Source organism: Musca domestica, unplaced genomic scaffold (genome assembly GCF_030504385.1).
Source record: "Musca domestica strain aabys unplaced genomic scaffold, Musca_domestica.polishedcontigs.V.1.1 22, whole genome shotgun sequence".
Taxonomy (NCBI): domain Eukaryota; kingdom Metazoa; phylum Arthropoda; class Insecta; order Diptera; family Muscidae; genus Musca; species Musca domestica.
In genome coordinates this window covers 7,483,335-7,499,430 of record NW_026712262.1, presented here as the reverse complement: position 1 = coordinate 7,499,430, position 16,096 = coordinate 7,483,335, and the positions used below count along the sequence as shown (strand labels likewise).

The 16,096-nt window shown below is 37.5% G+C and overlaps 1 protein-coding gene across 1 annotated transcript; it reads left to right on the top strand.

Annotated features, from left to right (window-relative positions):
- Positions 1 to 3,038: 3,038 nt before the first annotated feature.
- LOC131802611 (mediator of RNA polymerase II transcription subunit 18-like) lies at positions 3,039 to 3,938 on the top strand. Its single transcript, XM_059122962.1, has 2 exons — positions 3,039 to 3,311; positions 3,372 to 3,938. The coding sequence occupies exons 1-2, from the start codon at positions 3,193 to 3,195 to the stop codon at positions 3,892 to 3,894; spliced, it is 642 nt and encodes a 213-aa protein (XP_058978945.1). The 5' UTR covers positions 3,039 to 3,192; the 3' UTR covers positions 3,895 to 3,938.
- The last annotated feature ends 12,158 nt before the right edge of the window (positions 3,939 to 16,096 follow it).

The following is a 16,096-nucleotide window of genomic DNA, read 5'->3' as shown; positions in this document are numbered from 1 at the left end:
CGATTAGACTCACATGGACACACACATATAACCTGCTTGACGAAAAAATTTGAACGTCTCCAGGGCACTTTAAAAAAGGAATTTGTAAAAATGGCAAATATTGCTCATTCACGTAAATGCACACTAAAAGTACTTTTGGGTACTTTACTTTACGATATCCTCTAGATCTCGAATGTAAATTAGATAGCGTACATCAAATAATATATCCACTGGATATGAGAACGTTTTACGTGGCGTACAAGCTATGGAATTTACATATAAAATCGGACGGTGTTAGTAGTCTAAACGTGCTCTTACTGTGTGACGAAAATTGTTGAATTAATAGGTTCGTTCGTTTATTTTTCCAGTAGCATTTACTCAGTAAGTTTATTGTAAAATAACAGCTGATCCAATTTATTTGTATTATTTGTAAAAATTTCATTACAAAAAGTAATGTGTAATGTAAAAGGTGTAGTCATTGACACCAAGCCTGATTTTTCAGCGCATGTTGATTCCTTGCTGTCTTCAAGCTAATTTGCCTCTTAGTGTTAGGATGATAATAGCCAGATCTTTATGAATATTTGGAGGCCACCTCTGGGGCGAATGCTTGCCATGTGTGTACGCAAACTTGTTAACACTATTGTTAGATATGTGTTTGGGTTGCGCCGTAGTGATTGTTAATGTTATTAAGTTCCTTGGGCTGGCCTTTGTCAGATATGTTGAATATCGCCTGCTTTTGAGTCATTACAGGATTATGAGGAATGTTAATTCTCCTTTATATAAGTTTTGGTCTGTTCCAGATCTGCAAGAATGTAAAAGTTTTTACTACGATAACCGGTTTTCCGTTTATGATATCGAATAAAATTGCAAAACTTGTAGATTCTTCATGTTGCCATATTTTATATTGATAATATGACAATAGCAGCAAAATATATTTAAATAAAGAAATGGATAACGCAAATCATTTATTTTATATTGAAGAACTGAATTATAAATTTATTTATCGAAATTAACTACAAATTCGTTTTGTTTATTTTCAACCAAAAATGAAGATGCCATTGTGAAAAAAATGTTGTGACTACCAGTTACTTTTACAAAAAGCTTGCCATATCTCTGTAAGAAATGCATATACTTTAAAGGAAAGATGTAATAATGAGAAACCGATAAAGTTAACTTTTATCCTTCACTTTTCCTAAAGTAAGGAATAAAAAAAGTGGACTATAAAGGGAAGATATAAGAACGGGTCAAGGATCATATTTTTGAGAGAACGTCCAGTCATTTCATTCATCTTTCACGCTATTTGACTCATTTTAAAAATGAACAAAAAATATCAAATAAATGAAAACAACTTGTTGGATATAATTATGAATAATTCTGACAGGAAGCGGGCGTAGCCTCAGGGCTGTATTTCTGTAGTTTTACGAAGCTGTTCTACCTCCTTATTGTACCATGGATTTACTGTTTTGAAATATGAAAACAAAATATTTTCAAAACAAATGATTGGAAGACACGTAGATTGCGGCTTGCGCATTAAAGCTATTAGCCATGAAATTGAAAGATTAAACAGTTTGGATCATATTTTAAGTGAAAGTCCAGGCATTTCATTCATTTTTCACGCTATTTAACTCATTTTAAAAATGAGAAAAAATATGACAATTAAATGTTGCATATAATTTTGAATGAGTCTGACAGGAGCGGGCATAGCCTCTGGGGTGTACTTCTGGAGTTTAAAGTATTGTACAATGCATGCGTCTTATTGTCTAAATCTATATTCATAAATCCATTATATACACACAAAATCAGCGATGGGAACTGTTTTTTATGCAATGAAATTTGACAAGGAAAATTACAGGAGTTCTAATTTGAAATGAAGTTACCTTTATTTCATTGTACCAGTTTTGCCATGAAATTGAAAGATTGAACAGTTTGGATAATATTTTTGAAAGCAAACGATGCATTTCATTCAAATTGAAAATAAGGAAAAATATCAAAAAAATGGCAATAACTTGTTGCGTATAATTTTGAATAATTCTGACAGGAAGCATGCATAGCAAGCGGTTTTACGTCATTATTGTAGCATGTTTGGAGCAAAAGAGTTTAAGGTACAAGTACATAAAAAGCTTGAAGTCATGGCTGGGCATATTAATGTAAAATTACAATGGAAAACGATGGCAGGATTTTAGTGCGGCTCTGTAATACCCTATGAAATGTCACAAGATATGCATTTAGAATGACCTTGTTTAAATTCGGTTAATAATTTAAACCAGGCTTTCTACATTCCTCTGTTATTTCATCAAAAAGTGCAGATGGATTAAAGCATATTTTGTGACATATTATAAATATGTTATGTCAGATCCGTACTGAAATCCTGTCGTCGTTTTTCATTGCAATTTAACATTGATATGCCTAGCCATGATGCCAAGCTGCTTATGTACCCACAATATAATCAATCATATGTTTTTAATTTTTTAAAATTATTCATTTGACAACATCTCATTGTCAAAATGTGTATTTATAAATCCAATGTACGTACACAAATCAGAGATTAGAACCTGCTTTCCATACAGTGAAATTTGACAAGCTAAATTACAGAAAATTCAAAGATGGGAATGCTTATTTGAAATGACTTTACCTTCTTAATTTTACAATGTGGTTAAATTTGTTTAAATTATTTACAAGTCTGAACAGAAAATAATATTTTTAAATGCAATCGACTAGAAAATTTCTCATTCAATTTTGTACGTGCCACTACAGACCAAGTTTGAAAATATTCTTATAGTGTGTCTAGGCACATTTACAGTATTATTTACAACATTCATGGTCTGTTTTAGAATTGCAAGAATGTAACAATTTTAGTCGAGTGTAGTAACAGTTGGCTGTTGAAGTTCCTTTGATCATTCAGTGAACATCACATAAGTATATTTTGTTGGAGAAAATTCGTCTTACACAACCCTGTAAAAGAACACATTCGATCTCCGGATCCCTATAGGAGGCAATCGTTTTTATTTTGATTTCGATCTTTATTACGCATATCCGCTTTGGTCGTTGTTTCTCATTACTACGGCGGTCAATGGGAGCTTTGTGGCTTTGTAATCCAGTCGAGTTTCCTTGTTAATCTGGTACTGGCTTGGGAAGTGAATTGTTTCATCTTTGAATATATTAAAGTATATTATATTTATATTGTGTGTCCTGCTAAATGAATATAAATTTAAGATGAATTCAATGAGCATGGCCCAGGTCGCATCATCAAAAGAATCGGTCAGTCAGGCCAACCAGGAGTACTTACTCCAGGGATCTATTATTGCATCTGCTGTTGAACACTTAATTCACCGGTATGGAGGACGTGCAAAAGCATTTGCCAGAAAATAACTCAGATATTATTTTTATTGCAGGCTTCGTGGATTGTGCGATAACGTGGAAAATGTACCCGAGACATTTCATGATTTGGAAGTATGTATGAGCATGAGGCAGCCGAATCAGGTTCCCTTACAAGTACGTGTTCGCCGAGCACTGGGCACTCGGGATTTGCCATTTCAACTCAGATATATCGGACAACCCGAACTAGATCGATCTAGGCCAACTTTGGTACGATCCAGCATCGATGTGGGATGCACATCAACCGTTCTTGAATTCCTAACTGAATTGGGTTGCAGAGTAGATTTTGAGTACGTTAGCCAAGGATTCTTGTTTCGCAAAGGCCGAATGAAAATTACGGTGGCGAAAATATTTAAAATTATTCCTGGAAAACAGAATGACAGTGAACCAGTGTGTAACAGCTATTTGGTGGAACTATCGGTATTAGCGCCAAATGGACAGGACGCGATTGGAGATGAAATGCGTATATTTGCTGAACAATTAAAACCATTAGTACATCTTGAAAAAATTGATTACAAAAGACTTGGCAATATTCCATAAGTGTAAATGCTCTAATATTAAATATTTGTAAATTAACTAAATAATAGTTGTACTGCTTCCACCTTCAAGGTAAAAAAGGAGACTATGTAAGGGTTGTATCAATACTGAAGGTGGTTCGGCTGGGTAATAAATTATAATGCGTCCGGCCAATTGTTCTTCTGCCAATTCGAACTCATCTCGATCTAAGCTGAGCTGAAAAAACCATGGTTTGTAAGCGGTTTTTAAATATAATTCTGACACATAAGATATCCATAAAATGAAAATGAAACTTTGACTCATCTCGTATACTTTTTATTCTACCATGAACTTATCCATTAGAATTGCTTAACTGGCCTAATTCTGTTATAATAAAACTGCCATGAAAATTATTTTCTTTATACAGCGTTACCTTAAATTCGACGTAGCGCACACAGACATTTAACTTCCCTGCTATGGTAAAATGATTTGTACGTCCGCATTACCTAATTACGTCTGGTATATATCTTAAAATCTGCCAAATAATATTATTTGAAAAAAAAAATGATACTTTATTAAATTTACCCAATTGTAATATTTTACAATTATTCAATTATGTTTTCAACACACAAAAAAGAAATTGTTTCAATTGTTAATGTTGAACATATTAAACTTTGAAAATTTTTACCGCCGACGTATTTGGGTACCTCTAATTTAAATTGTGTGTTGAAAAACGTCGACTGAGTACATTTCATAATTTCGTAGAACTTATAACTTTTATGTCTTTGTCTACGACAGTACTATACTGAAAAGTCAATTCATATATAGACGACAAGAGCTTTCTTAACAAGTGTGTGATTTGAATAGTCGATACACTTGACTTCAAAAACAATGATTGGAATTTTCACGAATTACAGTTGTTTGTTTCAACATCTCTCGATGTCATCATGAATGGGATAATTTTTCTATTACACTGCACTTTTGCACATGTACTAATCGGTGTTTACCTCTTCATTTCCTTGGCTTAGTTAAGCCATGTTAAATTAATGCCCCGTTCCAGAACCCTCAAGACTACACATTTTGCGTTTTTTTCCATGTCATAAAGGTAAAATCGGCTATCGTGTAGTTCTGGGACAGAGCACTGGTATTATATTACTTACAGAAATGACCTCTATTCATGTAACTTTCTAAAAATTGTCTTACCTTGTCGCCATTGTGCCATGAGGTAAATGTTTTTGCAGATTTTTTAGGCAAAAGCTGCGTTCTATGCTGCAATTTGGTTAAATCGAAGTATAAAACAATTTCATTTTATGAAATTTCAAAACCAACGGCAGATAACAAATAAAACAACACAAAAAGGCCATAGCAGAATGAAAGTACAAAGCCATTTAACGCATTAAAATTATATTCAAAACAACAACCGCAAGGAGGCTGTTTGCTTTTTTTTATCGGTTATATAATACGCGTAAAATATGGCTCACCGCGTTAGAAAATGTGGCTTAAAGTACGTAAAGTTACCCTGATAATTGAGTAATCTAATATAAATTATTAGGGCTAACCCGAGTGCAGATTTTATATGTAAACGTTCTTTCAGATTGCCAAGATAAGGAGGGTATGTCATAGTGGACATCGTCACCTCTACAGTCCAAACTTTTATGAAGAACAAAAAACAACAACAAAACCAAACTCTAACCCAATTTTAACTATCTTATTGGGGGCATTGAACCAGAACATGGTCATGACAAATGTGGGTGGGGACTTGATTCTGTTAACGCACCGAGACGTTGTATGTGAGAACATACAAAACCAAAGTGAATAGCTGTCCGCCCTTCTTGAAAAGACCAAAATCCTGAGGCTCAGCCAAGAGAGCGTTCCATCTGGTTTTGGGATTGATGTATCTCTTTCAGATGAGGAGCTCGACGTTACTGTCATACCCTTATCTCAGAAAGATGAATCAATCCTTAAAGCTTCAGGGAACGCTCAAACCGGCGCCCAGGTGAGGTTAATTCAGGTCGTAATGAATTATCGGCCTGCTCCGAGGCGGTCAACCCCGAATGCAGGAAGCCATAAAATAACTAGTAAAAAGCCGTAAGTTCGGCCGAACGTTGAATACCAACATTTTTTAAAAAATACTAAATGTAGCCGCATTTAAGGGTCTAAACGACGACGTGGACCTTCATAGGCAACTTTTGTCATAAGCCATTACAATATTCAAATTCGAAACTTGAAATAGAAATCGGTGAATAATATAGCTAAAATCATCCATTACGAACTTCAAATACCAAATTTGAAACAATTCCGGTGAATAATGTCGCTAAAATCATCAAAATACCGAATGTCGGGAGGTACCGTTATATGGGGGCTATACGATGACGTGGACCTGCACAGACAATTTTTTATCTTAGACTGTAGTATTCATTACGAACTTCAAATATTAAATTTAAAACATTTTCGGTGAATAATGTCGCTAAAATCATCAAAATACCGAATATCGGGAGGTACCGTTATATAGGGCTATGCGAAGACGTGGAGCTGCACAGACAATTTTCTGTCTTAGGGTGTAGTATCCATTACGAACTTCAAATACCAAATTTGAAACAATTCCGATGAATAATGTCGCTAAAATCAAGAAAGTACAGAATATCGGGATGTACCGTTATATGGGGGCTATACGAAGACGTGGACCTGCACAGACAATTTTCTGTTATAGGCTGTAGTATCCACTTCGAACTTCAAATACCGAATTTGAAACAATTCCGGTGAATAATGTCGCTAAAATCATCAAAATACCGAATGTCGGGAGGTACCGTTATATGGGGGCTATACGAAGACGATTTTTTGTCTTAGACTGTAGTATTCATTACGAACTTCAAATATTAAATTTGAAACAATTCCGGTGAATAATGTCGCTAAAATCATCAAAATACCGAATATCGGGAGGTACCGTTATATAGGGGCTATACGAAGACGTGGACCTGCACAGACAATTTTTTGTCTTAGACTGTAGTATTCATTACGAACTTCAAATACAAAATTTGAAACAATTCCGGTGAATAATGTCGCTAAAATCATCAAAATACCGAATATCGGGAGTTACCGTTATATAGGGGCTATACGAAGACGTGGACCTGCACAGACAATTTTCTGTCTTAGGGTGTAGTATCCATTACGAACTTCAAATACCAACTTTGAAACAATTCCGATGAATAATGTCGCTAAAATCAACAAAGTACCGAATATCGGGATGTACCGTTATATGGGGGCTATACCAAAACGTGGACCTGCACAAACATTTTTTTTTTTTATCGGCTATAGTATCCAATTCGAACTTCAAATACCGAATTTGAAACAATTCCGGTGAATAATGTCGCTAAAATCATCAAAATACCAAATATCGGGAGGTAACGTTATATGGGAGCTATACCAAAACGTGGACCTACATGGTCCATTTTCAATAACAAAAGTCCTGCAGACATAATATACATTTGAGTAAAATTTTATTAATCTACCTCATTTCGTTCGGAATCTAGAGTGATTTCCACAGACGGACATCGCTAAATCGAAATAGAATTTTATTCTGATCAAGAATATATATACTTTGTGGGGTCTAAAATGTATTTTTCGAGTTGTTACAAACGGATGACAAACTTAATATACCCTCCATACTGTGGTGGAGGGTATAAAAATCAGTATATAAAGTGGTTAATTTTGTGTTAATCCCCCTTACATTCTGATAGCAAATAGAAAATGAATTACTTAGTTTTTATTGGGTAAGTTATCGGATCTCTCCAGAAATTCTTCAATGAATGCACCGGTATGCGAAAATTCTTTTAAAATCAACTGTACAAAAATATTTTCAGGCACAACGATTTTAAAAGAAGATGTACTTTCAGAAAATGCATATCGGAGCTTATAACATCTCAAAAAGCAATCTCCCCCAATTTTTGATTTCATATAGGTATAACTTATGTCATCGGCCGTTGCTACCAAAGGTAATGATACATGAGGAATGACACCATGGAATGGCATATTTAGTGATATATTATAAATAAAAAATGAGTCTTCCGCCGATTTCATTTATAATTAGACAAGCTGCTTATATAACATCACTTTAACACCGACTATAAGCCATGAAGCAAGGGTTGTCATATATATCTTTTTGTAAGTATATGATTGCCACATTTCAAAATTAAGGAGTGCATTCGTAAGCTAGATCTCGTTGAGTGCAAATCGTTTCGCGGAAAAAACCGAGCTATCAAAACAGTAAAAAACTAACCAACCTCATTATATGAACAAAAGCAAACCAAATTAAAACATTTCTTGTGAAAAATATAGTCTTTTTCAAAAAGATTAATGAAATAAAAACTCGATCTTTGTGAAAAACGAAAACATTTTGTGAAGACCAAAAACTTTTTTGTTGGTTGAAAATTTATAAAATCTAATGCGCATAATTCTGTGCAAACACAGTGCCTTTTAGTGTGCATAAAAAATCCATCAAGGAACAAAATTGCATTCCCAATTAGTCTGTGGTTTTTGGCTAGATAGATTGTGGTGTTTTTGGTGTTCGTTGTGGCCGGGCTGCTGTTGGCTTACTTTGTGTGTGTGTGTGTATTTGTGCGTAGACGCACGTTACTTTTTCGGCTCTATTCTAAAAACTCCAGAACAGTGTGTGTGTGTGTGTGCGGGTAAACCGAAACGAACTTGCTGGGTCGAGATCATTCTCGAACACGTAAATAACGGACAATACGTTACTTTCTAAATCCTAATGGAGGAGGGGGTTAACATCTCTCCTCCGCTTTATAGGCGGGAGAGCAAACAACCACCCAAAAGTAGGGATAGAAGCCGTAGTGGAATGCGAGAAAAAAGACCACGCGTAGATGATGAACCCTCTAGAAATAACTCGATTATTGAAATCCAAATAAACAGCAAAAATTCAGAAGATCATAAAATGGCCCAAACCAAAGACAATTTTAACGTACCTTCTGTTGAGGGTGGAAACTCTCAGATCTCAAACCTAGAAAAAAATAATGGTGGTATTTTATGTGATTTTAAATACGATGTTGATCATCGTGGTCCATACATTGTATATGTGGACAAAGTAGACCGAAACGGAAAGATCTCCTCCATAAACAGTGTCGCACTATCCAGAATTATTAAAGATCTAGGTTTCGCTGGCGTCCTAGACGTAAACAAGATTGGCTTTGGCAGGGCCAAAGATGTATGCAGAAATGCTGCTGCGGCGAACATTCTAGCTGGCAATAAAAAATTGATGGAGTCAGGATACCAAGGAAAAATACTTGGACATTTCGTTTCGAAAATGGGAATCATTTTTGGAGTTCCAGTCGACATCACTGAAGACGAACTCACAAAAGCCATCCAGTCTGATGTGGACATCCTCAAGGTGATCCGAGTAACCAAAATGGAACAAGGTGTACGTGTCAATACACCCAGGGTTAAAATTCTTTTCACAGGCCTCGATCTACCCAAGACGATAAGACTGTACGAATTCACCAAACGTGACGTTAAACATTTCATCTCTTTTGGAACGTGCCTAAAGTGTTACCGGCACAACCACTATGCACAGCATTGCAAGCAAAAAATTAGCTCATGCCGTAAATGTTACCACAGACATGAAGAAAATGCACCATGCATTCTCCCAATTGTCTGCCCCAACTGCGAAGGTAACCACTCACCCATCGTTAAGGACTGACCGGCAAGGGAAAGAGCCTATCAGATTAAGAGAATCATGACCATGGAGAATGTGTCCCAAGGCGAAGCTCGCATCAAGTACGCTAAACATTTCTCAAATCGCTATAGTTTACTCGATGAGGAGCTAGAGGACAATTTCCCGGCACTCTCAAAGTCGTCCAACAAAAGTAAAGGAGAAAGGACTGAAACAATAAATAGCTATGTGGAGTCGCAAAACTAATCCATGCCAAACAACCCTATGCCAAGGTGGCAAAAGTAAACATAAATCGACAACGTGAGCAAGAGAACGCTGCCAAAACTATGTTAGAGTACAAAAAAGCACTTGAAGTGGATAACGTATACAAATCCGGCAACGGCACGGCACTAGTCAACCCCAACAAAGTTGAGGAATTAGGAAACTTCTTAACTGGAATCTCAGCAGATCTCGGAACCATCAACAGAAATAACACTGGCAAAATTACAAACGAACATATGCGCTTTCTCATTCAACTTAAGCAAAAGATCGATAGGCAGCTAGCTGACATAGACACCTTCATAATGAGATCCAAAGTACAGGAGATGGAATCATCTCAAGAATATGTAACCAATTAAACACGTTACTCTTCTTTTCCATAAAATAACAAATAACAAAATAAAAATTCTCCAATACAATATACAAAGTATCAACAAAAAAGAAAACAAGGATCTTCATGAATTATTTTTACAAAACGAAGATATAGACATAGCCCTGCTAGCCGAAACCTGGGTCAAAAACAATGCGGAAGTCAGTCTATGCAACTATAATTTTCTGAGCAAGGGGAGATCGGATGGAGTTGGTATCGCCATACGACGCAATATCACCTACAGTATCATCGGTTTCGACCCGAAATACGAAATAATGGGTATCACAACCCACAATCTACGGAAAAACATAAACATAATCACTGCATACATTCCGCCCAGTACTCAAAGAGACGCCTTCAAAACTATGAGCAAGGCTATCTTTGAAACCGCATCAAGGCTAAGTGGTGTCACTCTAATCACTGGAGATTTCAATGCGAAAGCGGTCAGTTGGGGCAACTCAATCACTGACGCGAAGGGCCATATTATAACCCACATAAACGAATACAATATCTTCTGCTTAAATGATGGCAACCCCACCTTCACTCTTAATGACACACATTCGGCTATTGATCTATCTTTCATAAACTCAACAAATTTTGCAATATCATGGAAAGTCCTGCCCGACAAAATCACCAGCAGCAACCATTTGCCCATTTTAATGGAAACATCCGCCAATGCCAATGTACCAAGAAAACGCAAAAAAGTCCAACATGCCAAAATTATGTCGCAGATGGGCGAAATGTCAGTGGGTGACACACTACAAGATTTCAACAGTAAGGTCAATACAATAATACAAGAAAACACGATCAAACTGGTGTATGCAGAAATGCTGCTGCGGCGAACATTCTAGCTGGCAATAAAAAATTGATGGAGTCAGGATACCAAGGAAAAATATTTGGACATTTCGTTTCGAAAATGGGAATCATTTTTGGAGTTCCAGTCGACATCACTGAAGACGAACTCACAAAAGCCATCCAGTCTGATGTGGACATCCTCAAGGTGATCCGAGTAACCAAAATGGAACAAGGTGTACGTGTCAATACACCCAGGGTTAAAATTCTTTTCACAGGCCTCGATCTACCCAAGACGATAAGACTGTACGAATTCACCAAACGTGACGTTAAACATTTCATCTCTTTTGGAACGTGCCTAAAGTGTTACCGGCACAACCACTATGCACAGCATTGCAAGCAAAAAATTAGCTCATGCCGTAAATGTTACCACAGACATGAAGAAAATGCACCATGCATTCTCCCAATTGTCTGCCCCAACTGCGAAGGTAACCACTCACCCATCGTTAAGGACTGACCGGCAAGGGAAAGAGCCTATCAGATTAAGAGAATCATGACCATGGAGAATGTGTCCCAAGGCGAAGCTCGCATCAAGTACGCTAAACATTTCTCAAATCGCTATAGTTTACTCGATGAGGAGCTAGAGGACAATTTCCCGGCACTCTCAAAGTCGTCCAACAAAAGTAAAGGAGAAAGGACTGAAACAATAAATAGCTATGTGGAGTCGCAAAACTAATCCATGCCAAACAACCCTATGCCAAGGTGGCAAAAGTAAACATAAATCGACAACGTGAGCAAGAGAACGCTGCCAAAACTATGTTAGAGTACAAAAAAGCACTTGAAGTGGATAACGTATACAAATCCGGCAACGGCACGGCACTAGACAACCCCAACAAAGTTGAGGAATTAGGAAACTTCTTAACTGGAATCTCAGCAGATCTCGGAACCATCAACAGAAATAACACTGGCAAAATTACAAACGAACATATGCGCTTTCTCATTCAACTTAAGCAAAAGATCGATAGGCAGCTAGCTGACATAGACACCTTCATAATGAGATCCAAAGTACAGGAGATGGAATCATCTCAAGAATATGTAACCAATTAAACACGTTACTCTTCTTTTCCATAAAATAACAAATAACAAAATAAAAATTCTCCAATACAATATACAAAGTATCAACAAAAAAGAAAACAAGGATCTTCATGAATTATTTTTACAAAACGAAGATATAGACATAGCCCTGCTAGCCGAAACCTGGGTCAAAAACAATGCGGAAGTCAGTCTATGCAACTATAATTTTCTGAGCAAGGGGAGATCGGATGGAGTTGGTATCGCCATACGACGCAATATCACCTACAGTATCATCGGTTTCGACCCGAAATACGAAATAATGGGTATCACAACCCACAATCTACGGAAAAACATAAACATAATCACTGCATACATTCCGCCCAGTACTCAAAGAGACGCCTTCAAAACTATGAGCAAGGCTATCTTTGAAACCGCATCAAGGCTAAGTGGTGTCACTCTAATCACTGGAGATTTCAATGCGAAAGCGGTCAGTTGGGGCAACTCAATCACTGACGCGAAGGGCCATATTATAACCCACATAAACGAATACAATATCTTCTGCTTAAATGATGGCAACCCCACCTTCACTCTTAATGACACACATTCGGCTATTGATCTATCTTTCATAAACTCAACAAATTTTGCAATATCATGGAAAGTCCTGCCCGACAAAATCACCAGCAGCAACCATTTGCCCATTTTAATGGAAACATCCGCCAATGCCAATGTACCAAGAAAACGCAAAAAAGTCCAACATGCCAAAATTATGTCGCAGATGGGCGAAATGTCAGTGGGTGACACACTACAAGATTTCAACAGTAAGGTCAATACAATAATACAAGAAAACACGATCAAACTGGTGTATGCAGAAATGCTGCTGCGGCGAACATTCTAGCTGGCAATAAAAAATTGATGGAGTCAGGATACCAAGGAAAAATATTTGGACATTTCGTTTCGAAAATGGGAATCATTTTTGGAGTTCCAGTCGACATCACTGAAGACGAACTCACAAAAGCCATCCAGTCTGATGTGGACATCCTCAAGGTGATCCGAGTAACCAAAATGGAACAAGGTGTACGTGTCAATACACCCAGGGTTAAAATTCTTTTCACAGGCCTCGATCTACCCAAGACGATAAGACTGTACGAATTCACCAAACGTGACGTTAAACATTTCATCTCTTTTGGAACGTGCCTAAAGTGTTACCGGCACAACCACTATGCACAGCATTGCAAGCAAAAAATTAGCTCATGCCGTAAATGTTACCACAGACATGAAGAAAATGCACCATGCATTCTCCCAATTGTCTGCCCCAACTGCGAAGGTAACCACTCACCCATCGTTAAGGACTGACCGGCAAGGGAAAGAGCCTATCAGATTAAGAGAATCATGACCATGGAGAATGTGTCCCAAGGCGAAGCTCGCATCAAGTACGCTAAACATTTCTCAAATCGCTATAGTTTACTCGATGAGGAGCTAGAGGACAATTTCCCGGCACTCTCAAAGTCGTCCAACAAAAGTAAAGGAGAAAGGACTGAAACAATAAATAGCTATGTGGAGTCGCAAAACTAATCCATGCCAAACAACCCTATGCCAAGGTGGCAAAAGTAAACATAAATCGACAACGTGAGCAAGAGAACGCTGCCAAAACTATGTTAGAGTACAAAAAAGCACTTGAAGTGGATAACGTATACAAATCCGGCAACGGCACGGCACTAGTCAACCCCAACAAAGTTGAGGAATTAGGAAACTTCTTAACTGGAATCTCAGCAGATCTCGGAACCATCAACAGAAATAACACTGGCAAAATTACAAACGAACATATGCGCTTTCTCATTCAACTTAAGCAAAAGATCGATAGGCAGCTAGCTGACATAGACACCTTCATAATGAGATCCAAAGTACAGGAGATGGAATCATCTCAAGAATATGTAACCAATTAAACACGTTACTCTTCTTTTCCATAAAATAACAAATAACAAAATAAAAATTCTCCAATACAATATACAAAGTATCAACAAAAAAGAAAACAAGGATCTTCATGAATTATTTTTACAAAACGAAGATATAGACATAGCCCTGCTAGCCGAAACCTGGGTCAAAAACAATGCGGAAGTCAGTCTATGCAACTATAATTTTCTGAGCAAGGGGAGATCGGATGGAGTTGGTATCGCCATACGACGCAATATCACCTACAGTATCATCGGTTTCGACCCGAAATACGAAATAATGGGTATCACAACCCACAATCTACGGAAAAACATAAACATAATCACTGCATACATTCCGCCCAGTACTCAAAGAGACGCCTTCAAAACTATGAGCAAGGCTATCTTTGAAACCGCATCAAGGCTAAGTGGTGTCACTCTAATCACTGGAGATTTCAATGCGAAAGCGGTCAGTTGGGGCAACTCAATCACTGACGCGAAGGGCCATATTATAACCCACATAAACGAATACAATATCTTCTGCTTAAATGATGGCAACCCCACCTTCACTCTTAATGACACACATTCGGCTATTGATCTATCTTTCATAAACTCAACAAATTTTGCAATATCATGGAAAGTCCTGCCCGACAAAATCACCAGCAGCAACCATTTGCCCATTTTAATGGAAACATCCGCCAATGCCAATGTACCAAGAAAACGCAAAAAAGTCCAACATGCCAAAATTATGTCGCAGATGGGCGAAATGTCAGTGGGTGACACACTACAAGATTTCAACAGTAAGGTCAATACAATAATACAAGAAAACACGATCAAACTGGGCCCCAACAACAACTACGTACCGAAACCATGGTGGGATGAGGAGATTCGGGAGCTCTACCAAGCACGCACGGCTGCTAGAAGAAGATACACCAGAAGTAAATCATGGACAGATGCTCTAGCCCTTGGTGAAGCAGAACGGAAGCTGTACAATAAAATAGCAAAGAAAAAGAGGAAACTTTTTAAAATCTTTCAATGCCAGCTCAACACCGCAAACTCAACCAAAGACATGTGAGACATGGTCAAAAACACCAAAAATATGGTCAAGAAAAGCCCGTCAACAACGTGTGGAACGAGAAACAACAAATCGATTATCTAAACCTAATAGCGGAACAAGCAAATTCAAGTACAGGATCAATGGAAATCGCATTTGGAAATATAATCAGTGACCGCCCTCTACTGAATAAGGAATCTTTCGAACGTTTTTTGACCAGTCGTAGTTCCAGATCTGCTGCTGGACCAGACAATATCACCTACGGCATGATCGCCAGTCTTAAAGAAGAAGAAAGACAGAAATTCTATAACATTTTATTAGAAATATGGAAAAAAGGTGACTTTCCAGAAGAATGGTGGAAAATCAGAATAACGCCAATTCCAAAAAGGGGCAAAGACCTAGGCAACATATGCAATTACAGACCGATAGCGTTAATGTGCACTGCGCAAAAAATCCTGGAAAGCGGTATAAAAGAGCTAATCCTGGAGTTCACTGAACCAAGAAAAATCATCCCTGCAAAATCGTATGCATTTAGACCAGGCAGATCCACCTCATGCTGCATAAATGATCTCATCAATACTGTAGAGATCCTCAGGAAATCATGTTGTTGGCGCTTGTGTTGACGTGGAGAAGGCGTTTGACAACACCAACGTACACAAACTATCAAGAATCCTTTTCGAGAAAGGCTTTAACATGCATATAATCAAGTGGATATTCGACGGCATGAGATCCAGAAGATTAGAATTGGGTAAATGTACCAAAACCATAACAAATGGTATTCCTCAAGGCAGCGGACTTAGCCCTGTGTTATTTAACATATACACAGCACAGTTGCATCACACCACATCAGATAGAACCACCATTTTTCAGTTTGCGGACGACTTTTTCATCCTTTGTCATGATAAACTTTTCAACAAAGCCAAAGAATTGTTAACTCAAGAGCTACATAATATGTTTTCTAAATGTGCCAACCTTGATCTCATCTTCAACATGAGCAAAGTCAACATCATTCATTTCTGTAGGCGGCCACGCGATCTGGACATAAGCATCAACAATGAACAATTGAACCAAACAAACCGTATTAAATA

What these genes read in the sequence shown, in the direction of transcription:
- LOC131802611 (XM_059122962.1), top strand. Translation starts at nt 3,193, where the DNA reads ATGAATTCAATGAGCATGGCCCAGGTCGCATCATCAAAAGAATCGGTC. An exon ending in GTTGAACACTTAATTCACCG is followed by an intron (nt 3,312 to 3,371) that starts GTATGGAGGACG and finishes TTTTTATTGCAG; the next exon opens with GCTTCGTGGATTGTGCGATA.